The sequence below is a fragment of the Macrotis lagotis genome, chromosome X (assembly GCF_037893015.1).
Source record: "Macrotis lagotis isolate mMagLag1 chromosome X, bilby.v1.9.chrom.fasta, whole genome shotgun sequence".
NCBI lineage: Eukaryota > Metazoa > Chordata > Mammalia > Peramelemorphia > Peramelidae > Macrotis > Macrotis lagotis.
In genome coordinates, this window is record NC_133666.1 from 283932351 (window position 1) to 283953434 (window position 21084).

Below are 21084 nucleotides of genomic sequence, written 5' to 3' on the forward strand. Positions count from 1 at the left end.
AACCAATTTCAGCTTGAAAACTGTAAGTTAACTAATGAGGTTTTCTTGTTTAAGAGAAGGACCAAACTAGTCAGGAGAATGCACTGTTCCTCTAGTCTTCCTATAACTGCAGAGCTATGAAAATTGTCAGTGACTTTGTTGGACCCTTGTACTTTATGGGGTTTCAGTTCCTCAGAATCTGTCCTTCATTGCATACCCTTCATTTTTATCTCTTCAAAAATGCATTTAACTCAATTGTATTTTCTCCATGGCCCTTGTATTCTTGTATCATGGTTTCATTTTCCTCTGAAGAGTAAAGTAGAATGAACTTCTTTTCTGAGAAAATAAATGCAACTCCAGTCTTTAATTTACACTCTTTCCGGCAATGTGGCAACTTAGGAAAGATTTCTGCCAAATAAATATGAGAGTTGACAGTCTCCATTCCATGGTTTAATTCATAGAAGACTTAATTTGGTGGAGCCCTGCATCATCTCTGAGGTTACAGTTTCAACAACACAATAATTATGTTTTGTAGGAATTTAAGGATAGGAGGCTGTATTTTTTTCCCCTCTTAAATGGCTAGAATCCAGAAAGACATTTATAATTCTTTGTTCCTCTGTTTTATGGAGCTCAGTCCCCAAAGGGCCTTCCCTACAATCCCAGGGTCAAAAAGGACCACAGAAATCTCATAGTCCAACAAGATTTTGCTCTACTACAACACATCTCTACTTCTGGTCAATTACCTGTTAATAAAAAATAAAATCTTTTCAGGCAGCACTATTTTAGATATGGTTTTTTAGACTGGAGGTGACTAATTTCTTCAATAGAAATAGCTTTTCTGCATCTGATAAACTCCAGGAAATAAAAAAGTACAGTAGTTTGCAAATATTTCCCACATATCAATTTTTATATTCAGAAAACAAAGCACAGAGTCATTCAAAGTTATTTCTCTGATAGAATTGAATTGAAGACTTGAAGACTATAAGTTATTTAAGGGCAGGGACCATTTTAATTTTGGTTTTGTATCCACTATTACCTAGTCCAGTGTAATAAATATTTAAGTGTTTTATAGGTATACTTGAACTGAATGGAATCATCTTCCTCCTTAATCTAAAAGCTATCTAAATCTAAAGCTAAGTGAATTTTGAATAAGGTAATTATATTAGTCATCTTACACAGTCTTGGCAATGTGACATAGCAGAGTTTCTCTCCTGGCTAGCCATGTGATTGTTCATTCTTTCCATGAGTAGACTTTGGTTCCCTAATTTTTTTAGGGCTTTTTTTTTGTAAGGCAGTGGGGTTAAGTGACTTGCCCAAACACAGCTAGGCAATTATTAAATGTCTGAGTTTGGATTTGAACTCAGGATCTCCTGACTCCAGGGCTGGTGCTCTGTTCCCTGCACCACCTAGCTGCCTCCTATTCCCATCTATTTTATGAGATTTGGAAGAGGTAACAATTAATCCCATTAGTGAGAAAAGTATGTACTAATTACTGATGAACATGACGTTTATCAATTTATTTTAGCTGCTAAGATATCATTTCAATGCTCTAAAAGATAAAAGTTTCTGAACAGTGCATAAGTAGACAGAAAGAACTAATGAACCACCTTAAAAAGGAGATATTGGAATTATGATTTTGTGTGATTTGGTGCCTATTATTTATCCTCTCTAGGACTCAATTTCCTCATCTGTAAAATGAACATTTAGCCCTCTGACATCCCTATCCCTTCCAAATCTGTGATCCTGTAATAAGCTTCTCAGTAGTGATTTCATTAATTCCCATGGGGTGTTGTTGTTGTTCAGTCATTTTCAGTTGTGCTGACTCTTTGTGGTCCTATTTGGGGTTTTCTTGGCAAAGATATGGGATGGTTTGCCATTTCCTTCTCCACCTCAATTTATAGATAACAAAACTGAGGAAGACAAAGTTAAGTGATTTACCTAGTATCACACAACTAGTAAATGTCTGAGATTTGAATTCACCAAGAGGAGTCTTCCTTAATCCAGATCCAGCACTTCATCCCCTGTGTCACCCAGGTATCCTATTATCATTTTCCAAGAGTTTAATTATTTCTTGCAGTTAACTTCCAAATCTGCAATAGAGCCATCTTTCTTCAATGTCTGTCCTGCATTTTTATGTGACTGCTAGACATCTCCACCTCAGTGTCATTTTGGAACCTCAGATTCAATATGTTCTTCATCATTCCTATTAAAATCACCCTCTTTTGGATGGAGCCAAGATGGCAGTGTGAAGGCAGCATTTCCCAGGAACTCCTTCCCCCCAAAACTCCAAAAGCCAACAAATTATGACTCTAGCCAAAATTTAAAAGGGCAGAACCCACAGAAAGACTAAGTGATACATTTTCCCAGTCCAAGATAACTTAGAAGTTCCACAAGAAAGGTGTGCTTCACCAGGACTGGGGGTTGGAAAAAAAGCCCCAGCTGTAGCGCAGCCCAGCACAGCCCAGACCAGCCCTGATCAGCCCAGGGATCACTGGGAACAGCTTGAAGGGGAGGTGAGAGAACTCTGCTGCACCAGAATGAGTGTGGAGTGAGGAGCACTGGCCTCAGAGCAGCCCTGAGTCGAGAACCTGCAGCAGGAATCTGGGGAAGCCAGCCTGCACCTCCAGAGCACAGCCCTCAGATGGTAAGGGGGTTGGGGGAGACTGCAGAAATCTCTCTGCTCTCCCTAGAGCAGGACTTGGCTGTTTTCCCACACTCAGATCCAGGTTGCAGTTTGGCCTTCCATACTAAGATAGCAGGGACCCTCCTCACAGCTCTAGGGCAGAGGAGAGTGCCTGTGGTCATCTACATATCAAAGCACAAACAAGAGAATATAAGGCCTTGGAGGAATAAAGATCCCAGTAGGGTGTCCCCCCAAAAAAAACCCAAAGCTGGTGTCCCAATAATACTCAAAAGCTCAGGAAGCACCCCCAAATCAGGCACAGGCTAGAGAAATGAGTAAACAGAGGAAAAAAAAGAGGAACACCATTGAGAAATTCTTTGTCTATGATACCAAGAAGGATCAAAATACTCAATCTGAAGATGAGGAAGTACAAGCTCCTGTATTTAAAGACTCCAAGCAAAACAGAAGTTGGGCTCAGGCTATGACAGAGTAAGAGAGATAGAAGAAAAATTGGGAAAAGAAATGAAAAACATGAAAAAGAAGTCAACAGCTTAGTCAAGGAGATCCAAAACAATACTGAAGAAAATAACATATTAAAAACCAGCATAGGTCAAATGTATAAAAACAGTTCAAAAAGTTATTGAGGAGAAGAATGCTTTAAAAAGCAGAATTGACCAGATGGAAAAGGAGATAAGAAAGCTCTCTGAGGAAAACAAATCCTTCAGCTGTAGAATGGAGCTAAAGGAAGCTTGTGACTTTATGAGAAGTCAAAACACAATACTTCAATACCAAAAGAATGAAAAATTAGAAGAAAATGTGAAACATCTCATTGAAAAAACAACTGATCTGGAAAACAGATTCAGGAAAGATAATTAAAAAATTATTGGAATATCTGAAAGTCATGATCAGGAAAAGAGCCTTGAACTCATTTTTAAAGAAATCCTACAAGAAAATTGCCCTGATATCCTAGAAGCAGAGGGCAAAATAGAAATTGAGAGAATCTACCAATCTCCCCCAGAAAGAGATTCAAAAAAACAAACCCCAGGAATATTACAGCCAAGTTACAGAACTCCCAAAGAAAAAGAGAAAAATGTTACAAGCGGCCAGAAGGACCTAAATCAAATCATGGAGCTGCAGTCAGGATCACACAGGACTTAGCAGCAACTACATTAAGGGTTTGTAGGGCTTGGAATATAATATTCTGAAAGGCAAAAGGGCTTGGAATGCAACCAAGAATCAACTACCCAGCAAAAGTAAAACTCTTCCAGGGGAAAGGATGGACTTTCAATGAACCAGCGGTATTTTAAATGTTCCTGTTGAAATGACCAGAACTGAACAGAAAGTTTGACCTTCAAATACAGGATTCAGGTGAAGCATAGAGAGCAGAGGAGAAGGGCAAAATATGAGCGAATTAGTGATTATGATGAACTGCATGTATTCCTTCATAGAGAAATAATACTGACAATACTCATAAGAAACTTCTCATTTTATAGAGCAGGTAGAAGGAGCTTTTGTAGATGAAGTACAGAGAGAGAGCTGAATTTGAAGATATAACATATTGTAAAAATGGAGTCAATGGCTAAAAGGGAAATGCACTGGGAATAAGAGAAAGAAGAGATGGAATAGGTTAAGATGTGTTGCATAAAATATTTCTTTTTACAATGAGCTTTTGCAATGATATGGAAGAGGGGAAGACAAGGGGTAACGAAGGAACCTTTACTCTCATCAGAAATGGCTCAGAGAAAAAACAGCATACACACTCAATAGGGTATAGACATCTAAAATAAAAATGAGAGAAAGGGAAGGGGGAAGGAGGGGGATGTGAGTGATAGAGGAGAGGGTGGATCATAGGAGAGAATAGTCAGATATAACACATTTTCTTTTTTACTTCTTGCATGGGGCTGGGATGGGTGCCCTGTCTGGGACCTCAGGACTAGATGGTTGCTGGGTCTCAGGAGTGGTATGTGGGCTCGGGACCTCTTGGCCCCAGGGCCGGTGATCAGTCTGCTGTACCACTCAGCTACCTTACAGCACATTTTAGAAGAGGGACAGAGTGAAAGGAGAGAGAGAAAATATAATATATGGTAGTGGGGAGGAATCAGCAACAGCAACAGTGGAAAAATATGGAAGTAACTTTTATGATGGACTTATCATAAAGGATGTGATCCACCCAAGACAGAGCTGACGGTATCAGAACACAGACTGAAACACAATTTTTTTCTCTTTCCTTTATTTTATTTCTCATGAGGGTCTATATTCTTGGGGGGGAGGGGGTATTATGTTTATTCTTAAACAAGAATATTTTAGTAATGTATTTTTAAAAAAATCATTTGTGCAAAAATATTCATAGCAGTTCTGTTCATGGTGGCAAAGAATTGGAAATTAAGTAAATGTCCTTCAATTGAGGAATGGTTTAACAAAATGCGGTATATGTATGTGATGGAATACCATTGTTCTATTAGAAGCCAGGAGGGATGGGAATTCAATGAAGCCTGGAAAGATTTGCATGGACTGATGCTGAGAGAGATGAGCAGAACCAGAGGCACATTGTGTACCCTAGCAGCAACATGGGGTGGGGGGGTGATGACCAACCTTGATGGACTTGCTCATTCCATTAGTGCAACAATCAGGCACAATACTTTATTTTTCTTTCTTAGGGATATGATTTCTCTCTCAACACATTCAACTTAGATCAATGTATACCATGGAAACATTGTAAAGACTAACAAACTGCCTTCTCTGGGGACTGGGGGGGGGGGGAGCAAGATTAGGTGGAAAATTGTAAAAAATTCAAAATTAAAAATAAAATTGGAAAAAAAAGATGGAAGGGACCTTTAAAAAAATCACTTTCTTTCAAATTTTCTTATTTCTATTGAGAGCCCCATCTATCTTCCCAGCCACCTAGATCTATAAACTTTGAATCATCTTTTACTTGTCTATCTATGTCATCCCTCACAGTCAATCAGTTGCCAAATCCTATTGCTTCTCCTTCCACATTTCTCACATCTTTTCTTCATCATCTAAATTGTCATCATGCTATATCATACTATTAACATATTTTACCTGCACTATCTTGATAGCCTCCTAATTATTCTCATTTCTATTTCCTCTCTCATCTACCCTACATGGTCATCAAAATAATCATCTGAAGGCATAAGCCTAACCACAACACTTTTTTTTCTCATAAAACCTTTAGTGGATTCTCATTGTCTCCAAGATGAAACAGAAACTCATTAGCGTGACATTTAGAGCCCTACACAGTGTGGTTGTGACTTATCTTTCCAGAATTATCCACCATTTCATTCTCCTTCATACACTTTGTTACAATATAACTGAGCTCCAAGTTATTTCCCAAATTTGACATGACATCTACCTTTGTATTTCCTTATGAACTGTCTTCATTTGTCCTCCTTGCTTGGAAGGATGATTAGAAGATGCTTTCTATAATAAATATAAAGTTGCCATTTTTATGTAGTAATGTGGCTTTACTATACGTTTTAGCTTAAACAAGGGAAGACTCAAGGCCTAAAGGGACTGTCAAAGATAGGAAATGTGAAAACAAGAGCAGTAGAACAGGGAAAAGTAAACATCTAAGTCTCAGTTGCCAGAGAGATGGGATACAATTAGGCCTCAGTTGTTGTGACAGTTGTAAGCACAGGGAAATTAGCAACTAGGATTTGGATACCACAGTCTTTAGGTAGCAGACAAAGAAGGTGATGAGAGATGCCCAGGTTTGGTCAACTCTCTTCTTCACTTTTCTAGGAATTATTAGGGACAATCAAATTTTTCATCATCTTCATGGCAGAGTCTTTTTTTTTTCTGCAAGGAAAATGGGGTTAAGTGGCTTGCCCAAGGCCACACAGCTAGGAAATTATTAAGTGTCTGAGGCGGATTTGAACGCAGGTACTCCTGACTTCAGGGCTCATGCTCTGATCCACTGCGCCACCTAGCTGCCCCCATAGCAGAGTCTTGTAAACAGTGGTGAGTTTTTTGTTTTGTTTTTAGGAAAGGAACAGGTCCTTTTTGAGACATATCATTTTTGTTTCTTACTTCAAATGCTATAAGAGGGAGATGCTAGAGAAGACCCAGTCATATAAACACAAGATATGGACATTTCCAGAGAATGAATGATCTGTGGAATCAGAATGGGTACAAAAGAGAAGCAGTATGCCCCAGGTGAGCTTGCTGGATCTTAGAGAATTCACCTAGAAGAAAAGAGTTTGAGAATTATCAAAATAGAATATAAATTCTTTTAGAATAAGGAAAACTTTCATTTTTGTCTTTGCATCCCCCAGTCTGTTTCCTGGTGTCTGCCACATAATAGGAATTCAATAATCATTTGATCAATTGTATCAAGTTGAATTGTTCTTGTGAGGCCACATCTGGGATATCGCAAATGATATGACACACATGATATTCTGTTCAGGTTACCACATTTTAAAAAAGAATATTGACAAGCTGAGATGAGTAACCAAGATAGCAAGGCAACTGGAGGCCATGGCATACAAGGATAAAGTGAAGGACCTGGGAATATTTAGAATAGAGAAGAGAAGTCTTAGAGAGAATAATAACTATCTACACATATATGATGAATTTTTTTTCCATAAGGGTGTATGGACTTGTTCTGCTTGGTCCTAGAGAAGAAAACTAGGAACAACAAGTAAACACAGTGGAATGGATTGCTTTGGAAGAGAGTGGGTTCCAGATCAATAGAGGCCTTCAAGTGAAAGTTTTATAATCTGAAATGTTGTCAAGAGGAATTCTGGTTAGATAGGAGTTGGATTAATTAGCCTTTGAGAAAGTCTTCTCATTTTGAGATTCTATAAGTGCAAGAGCCAGGTGATGCAGTAGATAGAATGCCAGGCCTGCAGTCAGGAAGGCTCATCTTCCTGAGTTCAAAATCAACCTTAGATACTTAACTAGCTCTGTGACAGTTTGCCTCAGTTTCCTCATCTGTAGGATATTGGAACCCCAAATGGGGTTGTGAGGATTCAGACATGTTTGAACCAACTCAACAGCAAATACAACAATTGGTGATCAGTATACATTACAATTTGATAGAATGTCAGGTAAATCTTACTTTTATGCATTAAAATTAGAACCTGTCCCAATAAACAGTGCAAACAAAGTAATTGTGTAGAGATTTCAAATATGAGCTATGACAAAAAAAAGTACAATCATATATTTAGATGGTTTTTATGGTTTGGAAATATTGATTTTCATTAACAAATTCAGCTGCTAAACAATACAATGATGCCATCCAGAGAAAGAAATGATGGAGTCTGAATGCAGATCTGAAGCAAACTATTTTCACTTTATTTGTGTGGGGTTTTTTCCTTTTGCAAACTGTAATTTTTTTATCGATTCTTCTTTCACAACATGACTACTATGGAAATATGTTTTACATGATTTCACATATGTAAGTTATATCAAATTGGTTACTGTCTTAGGGAGGGGGAGGGAAAGGTGAGAAGAAGAAGAAAGTTTGGAAAATAAAAATTTTATAAAAATGGAATGTTAAAAATTGCATTTGCATGAAATTAGAAAAAAATAAAACTATTTTAAAAAGACATTGCAGTTATACAAGGAATTTTGAGAGTCTTCAGTTTCTAAGCTACCTCTAAATTGAATAGGTCAGGAATAGCCAAGCAAAAAGCTAACCAACCCAGAGAAGGAATATCTGATCTTATCCACACATGAAGTATTCACTTAAATATTCTTTAAGAATTTAGTATGTGTTTAAAGAATGTTTAGGTTGGATTATTGCAGGGGAAGGAGCACTTGGCTCTTTAGTCAGAGAAAATAGAATTCAAATTCTGGTTAAGCTATTGATTGCTTTGCCACACTTGGAGGAGTCACCTAATTTCTCTTGGCCTCAGCTTCTGATTCTTCAAAATGAGGTAGTTTAATGAGATCATAAGATTCCAAGATACAAATTCATAATAGTAATAATAATATTATTATTATTGTTGATAATAAATAGTATTTACACAGCACTTTAAGGTTTTTGTATTGTCTCATATGGTCTACAGCTATCTCCAATAAGTAATCTGGTTCCAGTGAGAATGAACAATGCCCATGAAAAGAAACAAAATTTGGAAAGAGCCATAAATGACTACCTTGCTGAGTTCAGTGTCCAGAAGTGCAAGTCCTGTCAAAATGGAGGAACCACAATGCTGTTGGATGGGGAATGCATGTGCAATTGTAGGACTGGTTTTCAGGGAATTGCTTGCCAAATCAAGTCAAATGTCTGAAGGTGAGTAAAATTCTTTTGAGAAAAGACATTTTCTCCCAAGCCATTTTGCTTGCAAACCACAACATGCTCACTTTTGGATTGCCCATAAAAGTTAAAGATGATTATGAATTAATAATGGAAAATAATAAATTTTTCTAGAATTTCATTTTTCACAGGAGTTTTTATATTTTTCTTCATCAGCTTTTAATTAGAGTTGGAAATTCGATTCAATAAGCAGTTATTGTGCTAGATTCTAAGATTATTGAAGAAAAATGAAAAATTCCTGCCTTCAAGGGTCTTACATTTGATTGGAGGAAGGGGAAAACAAACAAAAAGTGAAATAGAATAAGTTTCTAATGTATCTTTATTTCTGTTCACCCTCTGATGAAAATCTGAGTAAAAGGGAAAGTCCTCAAAAGGGAGAAGAATAAAACTAGCTAGACAGATAATCCACAGAACAGATGGAATGAGCCATCCTGAAAATACCTTAGTGAACTTTATCAATGCAAGCACTGCAATGGATCAGGAAATTTTAATGTGAAAATGCTCTTGCTACTGTTTATGATTTGACTTGATCAATGGTGGCATGCTGGAACCACTTGTACCATATTCCAAGACCTGATTGTTAAATTTCCAGTGTGAGCATAAACAACTCTGGAATGAACAAATGATAGAAATTGGAGATTGGTTTATCGTACTGACTAAGTTTTTAAAAAATGGTGGACAAAGTGCTAACAATGCAGATTAAACTTAGCAGTGTGTCCTGTGGACATTTTTTTCCAAAATGTCAATTATTAAACATTTATCAGAATATCCCTGAGTTTGATCCATCAAATGTTCATTAACATAGAGATTTTTCAAGAGAACTCTTTTTAGTACAGTAGGTTTACAAGGACTGAGTGACTATTAAATAAACTAATTATCAAATATTCTCTGTTTGGCATTATGCTCAGCTTGGGCATGCAAGTAGAGGCAAACAAATGTCTAAGTTTCCAAGGAGTTTAGATTCTGATGGAGGAAGACAACACAAAGAGAAGAGTAAGAAAAAGAGCATAGTTTATGTGGGTATTTATGAGGTAACCTGATTTTAAAATGACAAGGAAATAGCCTGATGATTTGGTTCTGGGCAAGATAAGGCAAGAGATCACCCAGGGTTCAAGGGGCAGAGTCTGAGTTCCAGAGGGAATGAGACATGGTTTGGAAATGATCAGGAAGAAGATTGTGGATCACCCCACAATTAACCCTGGAGTGGCTCAGAGTTAGTTCTATTTCTAAAATTGCCAAATGGTCATTAACTATGACTGTAGCTCAGACATGTAGTCCCTGCTGTTGCGGGTGGGGATCGAAGCTGTTCAATCCTTTGAGTTCAGCATCCTGAGTTGTAGTAGGATTAAAACTGATAGAGTTTCTGCATCATCTCACACCAACATGGTTAATCCCGGGTTTGGGGGAAGGGGGGGGGAGATGGGCAAATGGATGTTAAACTACCTAACAAAAGATGATTTGACCCAAGTTTGAAAAATAGGTGGGTTTTAACTTCCATGGCCATTAATAATGAAATTTGACTGTAAGGAGCAGCTATACACCAGTCAAGGCACAATAGAGAAATCCAAATTTTGGGGAAGGGAAATTATGACAACCCATCTTTCATATACTAGTGACCCAGCCTGAAGCTCAAAGTGATATTCACTCCAAATTTATGATCTCTGTGAGGTGGCCCCCTCTCCTTCCCAGCTCCAGAGGAATCTTCATAGTATAACTTATGGACCTTGGTCAAATCGCCTTTTACATCAACATATTTCTCCCGATTAAATAATTGTTAAACTAATTGATTTTTAAACGTTTGAAAATCATGATTTTATTTTAACTAGACCTGTAATCTCAGTGTTGTAGAAAAACTTATATCCAAATGCAGATCAGCACCTACTCTATACCCTTCATTATTAGAATATCATCTGGGGCACTAAGGGATTGAGGGACTTACCCAGGGTCACTCAGACATCACAAATCAAAGATAAGACTTGAATTTAAGTCTTTCTTACTCTTACTTAATTCTTCACCAGATTCATCAAACCAAATTAAAATTCAACTGGGAAATATTTAATAAAATAAATAAAAATGTAACAAATAATAACAATATTTTAAAACTAAATCAAAATGCAGCCTATAGGTATACTTACATAGGATTAGATATCCCTCATTTATACTTGAGTTTGATATCCCTATTCTACACTAGGCTGCCTTTCAGAAAATCAAGCAGCCCTTCAATATTTCTTGACTCCCTCAGTCTCTTTTGTTGGCCATCTATCTTTCAGCACATATTTTGAAGTATGGAACTTCTTCCCATTCCTCAACTCTCACCTAATAAACCTCAGATTTCCCTAGTTTCAAAATGGCCCATTCCAAGAATCACTATTCAAGAATAGAATCATAGAAGCAAACAAAATCCAACAGTTTCTCTATGATTTTACATGGTCTCCCCTGGCCTAAATTAAACAGTGAATATTTTAGATAACATATCTTTAAATTCAGTTGAATATATGGGTGAATTGTAAGACATTTCAGATTGAATGAGAATTCAATTAGGTTCAAACCATTATTCTCAAATATTTATTATGCACTAAATATTTTCAAGGACAACAAAAAGTCCATTAAAAGAAACACAGTATTTGAGAGCTGGAAGAAATCTCAGAAACCATCCTGTTTGAAGGGCTCCAGGGAAGACCAATTATTCTTTATTGACAAAGAGTCTGTGATCTTTTTACAAAGAAAAAAGATTTACACACAAGGCAATTACAGAATAATATAATACATAATATAATTAGACACTAAAGTGTTTGATATGATAATAAATGTCCATAAAACAGGACAGTCATAGAATGGATGATGAAAATAAGTTGTTCTTGGAATGAACTTTAAATGGTAGTTTTCACATCCTCTTTTCCTGGAAGCCCAGTAAGGAGAGATCCATATTATTCTAACAGTAACGTAAACCACCATGGAGGAAGAAGGCCTCCAAATGGACCTTGAGCAGTAAGTAGCATTGGAGTAGGCTAGAGACTGATTGGTAGGATGGTAGAATTTAATGGGATGCTGTCTCAGACACTTAGCAGCTAAATGTTGTTGTTCAGTCATTTCAGTTGTTTCCAACTCTTCAGGACCCCATTTGGGGATTTATTAGCAAAGATAAATAGTAGTTTGCCATTTTCTTCTTTATATGAGAAAACTGAGGCAAACAGGGTTGAGTGACTTGCTCAGAATCACCCAGCTATTAAGTGCTTGAGCCCAGATCTGAACTCAGGGAGATGAGTCTTCCAGATGCCAGGTCCATCCCTCTATCCACTGTACCACCCAGTTGCCATTACTAGTTAATTAACTTTTGGCAAATCATCTAGCCTCCATGACCCTCATGTATGAAACAGGGGAAATGGGGGGCAGCGAGGGGAGGGATTAGATTTTCCACTCTAAAATCTATGATCTTATGAAAAGAGAAGTATTCTAGTCTACAGTCTGAAGCCCTAGAATCTAGGCTCAATTACAACAATACCTCAATCATGAACATTTCACTTTCCTCCCCTCTCACTGAGCTTCCTTGTCTCCAAAATGAAAGAATGATGTCGGTTGGCCCTCTGGGTACATTCTAAGGTTTCCCATATATATTTTTAAGCCATTGGGGGCAGGAAAGAGAGGGAACAGAGGAGGAGGGACACCCCTCCAGAAAAGCTATTTAAATGCAAAGGCTTATAAATCAGCTAGTCTAGCCCTGAGTTATATGCCAGAAATATGAAAATAATGTGTGTTAACCCTCTAGCTCTCAACCCAGATGAAGTATCCTTATCTGGGTAGAACCTGGACCTTTAGCACCACCTAGCTGTGCTCTCTGGGATTGCAGTCCCTTAACTGTACCCCAAACTTCAACATATTCCTTAAAGATTTTTCAGGCACAGAAGATTTGCTGAAAGTCAATCAATCGTTCTGGAAAAAAACTGGGAACTCTTGGCCTAAAATATTTCTAAGGTATCTTCCTACCCAGAGATTCTATGCTTCCTTTTTTGAATATTCCATCTCTAAGCAATCAATCAATACCACTCAAAAACAATATATTATTTTATTTTGTTGAGTCACTTTTCAGTCATGTTCAACTCTTTGTGACCCCATTTGCAGTTTCCTTATCATGAATAGATTGGTTTTCCATTTCCTTCTCCATCTTATTTTACAGATGAGGAAACTGAGGCAAAAGGGTGAAGTGACTTGCCCAGGGTCACACAGCTTAGTGTCTAAGGACAGATCTGAATGCTCAAAGCAGATTCTTCCTGACTCCAGGCCTGGTATTCTATCCACTTTACCATCTAACTGTCCCATGTTGATTTTTTTTAAAAAATATTGTTCCATAATTGTATCATGATCAATAATCCTCTCTTCAAGGCCCCACCAACTAAATTATAGATTGCTGGAGTGTAGGAACCATTTTATATTTCCTCTGTATCTCCTCAGCAGAGCTTGTTGCTTGATTACTCAGAAAACAGTTGATTCTTCAGTTGCTTTCACTGTCTTTCTCTTCAGATAGTCTCTCTACACAATAATTTGCATTGTCTACTTTCTCCCAAATCCAAATTCTGTTCATCCTTTGTAGCTCATTTCTACCTTTAAGTCTTAGCCAACAAATCCAACCCTTCTGCACTTCTCATTTAGGAGTTTAATCACAGTATTTTGCATGTTTATCTAAGAAATCCATGTGCATGTGCTTTGTCTCCTCAGTGAAATCTGCTTATAGCTTTTTTTGAATTCCAACAATGCTTTAGGACAATTCTTGACATGTGGTAAAGGATCAGTAAATTTTCACCTAATTGTTTCTCAAAATTGAACTAAATAACCTGTCCATCTCTAACTTGCCAATTCCCCCCAAAATGACAAAATTGAGTGAGTCATATCTGCTGACAGATTTGCTAGATGATTTTTTGGCCTTTTGAGAATCATTTTTAGAGCAAGCCACTACTTAGAAATAAAAATATTACCTTCATCACTTCAATGCAAGATCGGATGGATAAGGGGTATTTCTGACAATGAAAATTCCAATCCTACCACACAAAACTAGGGCCTTTGTGTATGACTTCTTTTCTTTTATCTATATATTCTTTATCCATGTTTTTGCATTAAAAACATGAGTTTGCCCAATATGTTATTTTAAGCCTTTTTTGCATCTAAGACTATTATTTAATAATTGTTAGTAATTTATTAATGTTTAGTATTATATGCAGAATAGAATTGCATGTGGGCTCTCTATTTGTTGTGGAGAATTGGTCTATTCATTCAGCATTTCTTATAATAGTTTATCTTCCCTTTTTTTTTTACTTTTTTCAATCACAACCTTTTTAAAATTAAATTTAATGTTTATTTTTAACAATCATTTCTTCTTATATTTTAAATTTCAAATACTCTCCCTCCTTCCTACCTCCTCCCTCAGCCACTGAAAAGACAAAAATATATCAATTATATATGTGAAATCATGCAGAACATATTTCTACATTAGCCATATCAAAAAAAAGAGAAAGTTATACTTTAAATTTGTGCTCAAAGTCATTAGTTCTCTCTCTGAAGATGGATAGCATTTTTTCATTGTGAATCCTTGGAGTCTTGTATCATTGCATTGATCAGAGTAGCCAAGTCTTTCACAGTTGATCATCACAACATTGCTATTACCATTGCTATTACCTCTCCTGGTTCTTCTGTCTTCATTCTGCATCAATTTTTATAAGTCTTGTCACAGTTTATTTTGTTTTGTTTTTCCTGAAACCATCCCTTTTGCCATTTTTATCGCACAATAGAACTATATCACAATCATATGCCTCAACTTGCTCCCCAATTGATGGATATCCCCTTGACTTCCAATTCTTTGCTATCAAAAACAAAAGAGCTGATATAAATATTACTGTGTATATAGTTCCTTTTCCTTATTCTTTGATATAGTACAGACCTAGTAGTATTGCTGCATCAAAGAGTATGCATTCATAGACTTTTAGACATAGTTCCAAATTATTTTCCCAGAATGATTGGATCAGTTCACTACTCTACCAAAAGTTCATTAGTGTGCCAATTTTCCCTCATGTCCTCCAATATTTGTCATTTCTAATAGATGTGAGGTGGTACCTCAAAGTTGCCTTAATTTGCATTTCTCTAATCAATATGTGGGAGTGCCTAAGACAAGAAGACTTATCTTTCTATACTCAAACTTCACCTCAGATACTTTCTAGTTGTGTGACCCTGGGCAAGTCACTTAACCCTGCTTTCCCCCAGTTCCTCATCTATAAAATGGGCTGGAGAAGGAAGTATTAAATCACTCCAGCATTTTTGCAAAAAAAAATTTCAAAAGGGTTCACAAAGAGTCAGACACAAGACAGACAAAACAAAATCAGGAGAGATTTAGATTTCACATGACTATAGTTAGCTTTGACTTCTTCTTCTGAAAAATGCCTATTCATATCATCTCTCTTGAGATGACTCTTATTTTTTAAAAAAATTGACTCAATCACTATTTGAGAAACTTCTTGTAATTTTTTAAATATATAATTTCATTGTCTTTTCTACCTTTTAGCAAAATGTAGTTTTTCTGAGGTCATAATTGCTACTTCTGCCTTTTTTTACTTCATCTGAAAGATATTAACTCCTATTCTAGCCCTTTATTTTAACTCTGTATGTGTCTTTCTGTTTCAAATGTTTCTTTTGAAAACAACATACTGTTGAATTCTGGTTTCTAATCCATTCTGCTACTTATTTCTGTTTTATGAGTGAGCTCACCCCATTTACAATCACAGTCATGATTACTGTGTTTTTTTTCCCTTCATCCCATTTTCTTCTGGGGTTTTTTTCCCTTCTCATTGTCTTTTTATACTGTCCCTCCCCAAAATGTCTATTTTGCTCTGAATCACTACCTCCCTTAATCCACTCTCCCATTTTTATGATTTCAATCCCCCTTTATGTTATCCCCTTCCCCTCTCTATTGAGTATTATAGAAGACTATACCAAACTCAGTGAATGGAATGTGTACACACACACACACACACACACACACACACACACACATATTCTTCCCTCTTTGAGTCAATTCCAATGAATGAGGTCCAAGCATTGCTCACCATTTCCCCTACCATTGTAAAGGCTTTCTTGCAGACCTCTTTTATGTGAGAAAATTTTCCACATTCTATCTCTCCCAACATCTCATTCCAACATAATCAACTCACATCTATGATTTTTATCTATATAAACTCCTTCTAACTGTGCTAATATTGATAAAGATTTTTGAAGTTACATTTATCATCTTCCAAAACAGGAATATAAAGAGTTTAACCTTAATTGAGTCCCTGGTGATTTCTCTTTCATGTTTGAATGTCAGATTTTCTATTCAGCTCTGGTCTTTTTTTTCTTGGTTTCTCCAAGGTCACACAGACAGGTAATTGTTAAATGTCTGAGGCCGGATTTGAATTCAGGTCAGTTTGACTCCTGGGCTCGTGCCACTTAGCTGCCCCAGTTCTGGTCTTTTCAACAGGAATGCTTCAAAGTTTTCTCTTTCACTAAATATCTATTTTCCCCAAGCAGGATTATACTCATTTTTACTGAGTAGATTATTCTTGGTTATAATCTTAATTAATTTGGCTTCCAAAATATCCTATCCCAAACCCTCTACTCCTTTAACAGTTAATTGCTAAATCTTGCATGATCCCGATTGTGTCTCCAAGATATTTGAGTTGTTTCTTTCTGACTGCTTGCAATATTTTCCTCCTTGACCTGAGAGCTCTGGAATTTGGATAAAATATTTCTGGGAGTTTTCATTTGGGGATTTCTTTCAGGAGGTGATTGGTAGATTCTTTCTATTTTACTCACTAGAGCTAAGATATAAGAGGTTTCCCTTTATAATTTCTTGAAATACGATGTTTAGGCATGTTTTTTGGATCATGACTTACAGGTAGTACAATAATTCTTAAATTATCTCTCCTTGATCTATTTTATAGTTCATTTGTTTTTCCTGATTAGATACTACACATTTTTCTATTTTTTCATTCTTTTCACTTTATTTTACTGTTTCTTGATATCTCAAGGAGTAGTTTCTACTGGTCCAGTTCTAATTTTTAAGGAATTATTTTCTTCAATGAGCTTTTATAACTTTTTTCATATGATCAATTCTATTTTTTAAGTTCTTTTCTTCAATAAATTTTTGTAGCTCTTTTATCATTAGGCCAATACTGTTTTTCCAAGTATTATTTCCTTCTACACCACATTGTTCCTTTTATGAAATTTAAAGGTTTCCAATTCTTTGTTATAGATGCCAATTGGGTAGATGGCTGTTCAAAAAATTGATCTGACTTATGAAGTGACCTAGGATTGAAGTGAGCCCTAGAGCAAAAGCTGTCTGACACTTTTCTGGGAATATCATAACAAAACTGAAACTGGTCCAGGAACCTTATAATAAAGTAGAATTGAAACCAAAGGTGCTGAGTTGGACCCACATCACTTCCATCAAAAATACCATCTGGGGTCATTCCCATTTACAAGCTCATTAATTCAGCAAGCCTTTCCACATCTGGCACTGTATTAACACCTGGCACTGCATTCACAAACTACTAATGATCCTTTGTTTTTCCTAGGAATTTCTGAGAAATAGACCTAGATCTCCCAATCATGCTGGTTTCCACATATGGAAAGGAAAAAAAATTGTCAAGACTGACAACCAATATAATCATCCAGCCCCGGATCTTGGGAAGCAACATGAACCAAGACTATGCATCTAGAAAAGCTTCTGTGCTCATCACAATATTTTCAGGTTCACCTTTCCTAGGTTTACATTGATTTTTTTTCTTCTCTGTTTGCCAATTATCTTTTCATTTTATGTTTTTCCAAGCTACAATGTCAGAATCAAATGAACTCAAATATATTTAAATCTACAAACAAAGCCAGTTTGCTTTTTCCAGCAAAAATAAAAAGTAGGATAAAATTTAAAGAGAGAGAGAGAGAGAATAAAGTAACTGTGAAACTTCTTTGCCTGATTAAAGTCTACCTCCCCAGGAATTGTGACTATATTTGTACTCATCTACATAATAACATAAGCACAATGACATAAGCATAATAATATCTGCACAATAACATTAGTTATTAATTGTATACAGGATCTTTTGATTTAGTGTTACAAAGTATGATATAGTACTTAAATATATGGTGTTTTAGAACTGAGAGGGACCTTAGAAGCTATACTAATCCAACTTGCTACCTGTATGACTTGGGACAAGTTACTTTGCTTCCCCAGGTCCAAGGTTTCTCATGACAAAATAAATATAAATAAATAAACAAAAGATGATGATGGATCCAATGACCTCTGAGATCGCCATTTTTTTTTTGAGGCTGGGTCTCTTTATCTCACCCAGGGTAGAAATGCATCAGTCACTCAAAGACCAATCCAACCTATTGATCAATACAAAAGTTTTGACCTGCTCTGTTTCCAAACTGTGTTTTTTGCTCTGTCTTGGGCACCACCCTCCCACCATATTGTTACCATTAGCTATATTTGTAGCTCATAGCTCCTTAAGTAAAACCATCCATCAGCCTCAGCATCCCTAATAAAAGGGATTATAGACATGTGCCATCATATCCAGCAGTGAGATCCCTTCTCATTCCAAATCTATGACTAGACGATTCTCTTTCTAAAAAAGATTTCATTCTACAATATACTCTATGAATTGTCTTCCCTTGAATGCTTCCAATGAGAGAGAATCTACTTTTGAATTGCTCTAGTTCTTAAGTTCTTCATTATGCACTCAGTTCCATCCATGCTTTATAGGATGGTCCTAATCCATCAGACTGGAGAACCCCAATTGCCCCATTGCATTTATATAAAATTTAAATTTTCCTCTTTGCTAGCTAATATTTTGTACTCCTAGTTCTGTCTTCTGGAAGCAAACAGAGGTCATCTGATCCCATTTCTATAATACAATCCTTTGAACACTTGAGGGCAGCTCTCATGGCCCTTTTTTACCTCCTAAGTCATCTCAACTCCTCCCATGGGACATGGCCCCAAGTTCCTTCAGCATCCTAGCTTGCCATCCTCTGAACTCCACCTTAAAAATTATATCCTTCCTGAATGTGCTGCTGAATACATACACAAGAGATACTCTGACCAAAACAGGACAAAGTGACCACCATCTTCCTGGTCCTGGACTCTAAGCTTCTCCTGATGCAGTCTAGAGTTGTATTTATTTTCCATCTCACATTGTGGATTCAAACTGAACTTGAAGGTCTTCAAAACTCCCAGATATTTTTCAGTAACACTGCTGTCTATATATAAGTCCTACCCTCCCTCTCCCCGATTCATTTATGTTACAAGTGTGGAGACAGTGAAATGAGGCGACTTACCCAAAGCTACACAGGTAAAGATTTAAACCTAAATCCCATGACTCCAAACCCACAGTTCTTGTTCCTCATGGCCTATCTATTGTATCGTTACATTCTCATGTGTTAGTTTTTTCTCCTATCTCAATTATAAGCTCCTTAAGAATAGGTACTACATCTTCTACTCCTATATTCTCCCACAAGCATTTAGCAAAATTCAGACACTTAACTAGGTATGTGATCCTGGGCAAATCACTTAATCTCAATTACCTTATAAAAAAGAAAAGAAAAAAATCAAGGTAATTTGGATGAAGGAGATGATTCTAGAAGTTGGAAATCAGGAAAGACTTCACATTGGAGGTAGCCTCCAGTTATACTTTGGAATCCTAAAAGTAAATTTCCAACAAGGAGGACAATCTTATATGTCCTCCATGTCAAGAAAGCAGACAGTCACGTCATGTGTGGAAAACACTTGAGTTGGGATAGGAACATGTAAAGGAGAGTAATGTATAATGAGGGAAGGGAGGCTAGAGCCAGATGTGAAGGGCTAAAATGTCTAACAGAAGCATTTGTGCTTTATCCCAGAGACCAGAGGGAGCTCAGAACTAATGTGGACAGACTACTAAAGCATAGGACTTAGGCAAGTCTGTTGAGGAAGGGTTGGAGAAGGATTGGACTAAAAACTTTAATTAGGAAAGAAAGGCAGAAAAAAGAATACTCATGAAGGATTGAAAGTAATTGTGGAGGCAATTAGGTGGCCTCAAGTAAGGAAGACCTGAGTTCAGATTTGAACTTTTTACTATAAGTGTGACCATTATTGGTCCAAAAAAAAATAAAGTAATTTGTTTTTGTTATGACTTCAAGGTCCTGACTGCTTAGATTTAAAAAAAATAATGACTGGTTCTTATTAAATGACACTCAATTCTTCTTTCTTCTAGAGAGAATTTAATAGTTACAATAACAATTATACTAATGGTTAGCATTTATATAGTGCTTCAAGGTTTGCAAAGCTCTTTAACATATACTACTTCATTTGATTATTCAGTTTATGAATTATCTAGAGTCTAAAACTTACTCAAAGTGACCTGAAACTCTTGGGGTCCCAAGACATTAGTAGGCCCAAAAGATTAATTCCACAAATTAGAATAGTCACTAGTGGGGGAGTAGAGGCCCTAGTCATGCCCTTTCAGCTCTTTCCTTTCCCTATTATCTCCATTCCAAGGCCCTCCTTTGTCAGGAGTAGCTGTAGCCTAGTTAATGACTGTTATCAAGCAGAGGAACTGTGGGAGATACCTTGGGAAAACCCCAGTTTTAATTTCCCCATCTAGTTTAAATCCCCTCCATTTTCTTCATTCCTTTGATTTTGATTTTCTTTCTACTTTTTTAATCCCTTTAATCCTTTTAATCCTTTCCTGGAGTGGGGAATCACAGTTTCAAAGTTTGAGACTTGGAAAAGCTTTTAGAAGTGATCTACTCTCCTCATTTTATTGATGAGGAAAAATGAGGATCAGAAAAACAGACCCTGCCCTCCTGGAGCCTACATTCTAGGTAGTGAAGTAAGATCAGACAGACAAAGGAATCTGAGCAGATAAGCCACTTAGTGAATAGGGCCCTGGATTTTGCCTGAATTTGAATCCTGTCTCAGACATTAGTTAGCTGTGTGACCTATCTGAGTTATTTATCTTTTCTTAGAAGCAATTTCTTCATTTGACTAATAGGATGTAGATAATAATAGCACCAGGATCAAATAAAATAATGTAAGCAAAGTGATTTTCGATCCTTAAAATTATGTATATGTATGCATATATTTTTACATATACATATGAGTATAAATCCTCTGAATTCAAACTGTACCAGGTTGCTTCAGATGACC

The 21084-nt window shown here is 36.6% G+C and overlaps 1 protein-coding gene across 1 annotated transcript in view; it reads left to right on the plus strand.

Annotated features, from left to right (window-relative positions):
- C9 (complement C9) overlaps window positions 1–18142 on the plus strand; it is a 67576-nt gene extending 49434 nt beyond the window's left edge. The window contains exons 10-11 of the mRNA XM_074208021.1: window positions 8635–8858; window positions 17477–18142. Of these exons, the coding sequence (XP_074064122.1) occupies window positions 8635–8856 (222 nt within the window). The 3' untranslated portion in view covers window positions 8857–8858; window positions 17477–18142. The remainder of the gene's footprint in view (window positions 1–8634; window positions 8859–17476) is intronic.
- Window positions 18143–21084: the final 2942 nt, after the last annotated feature.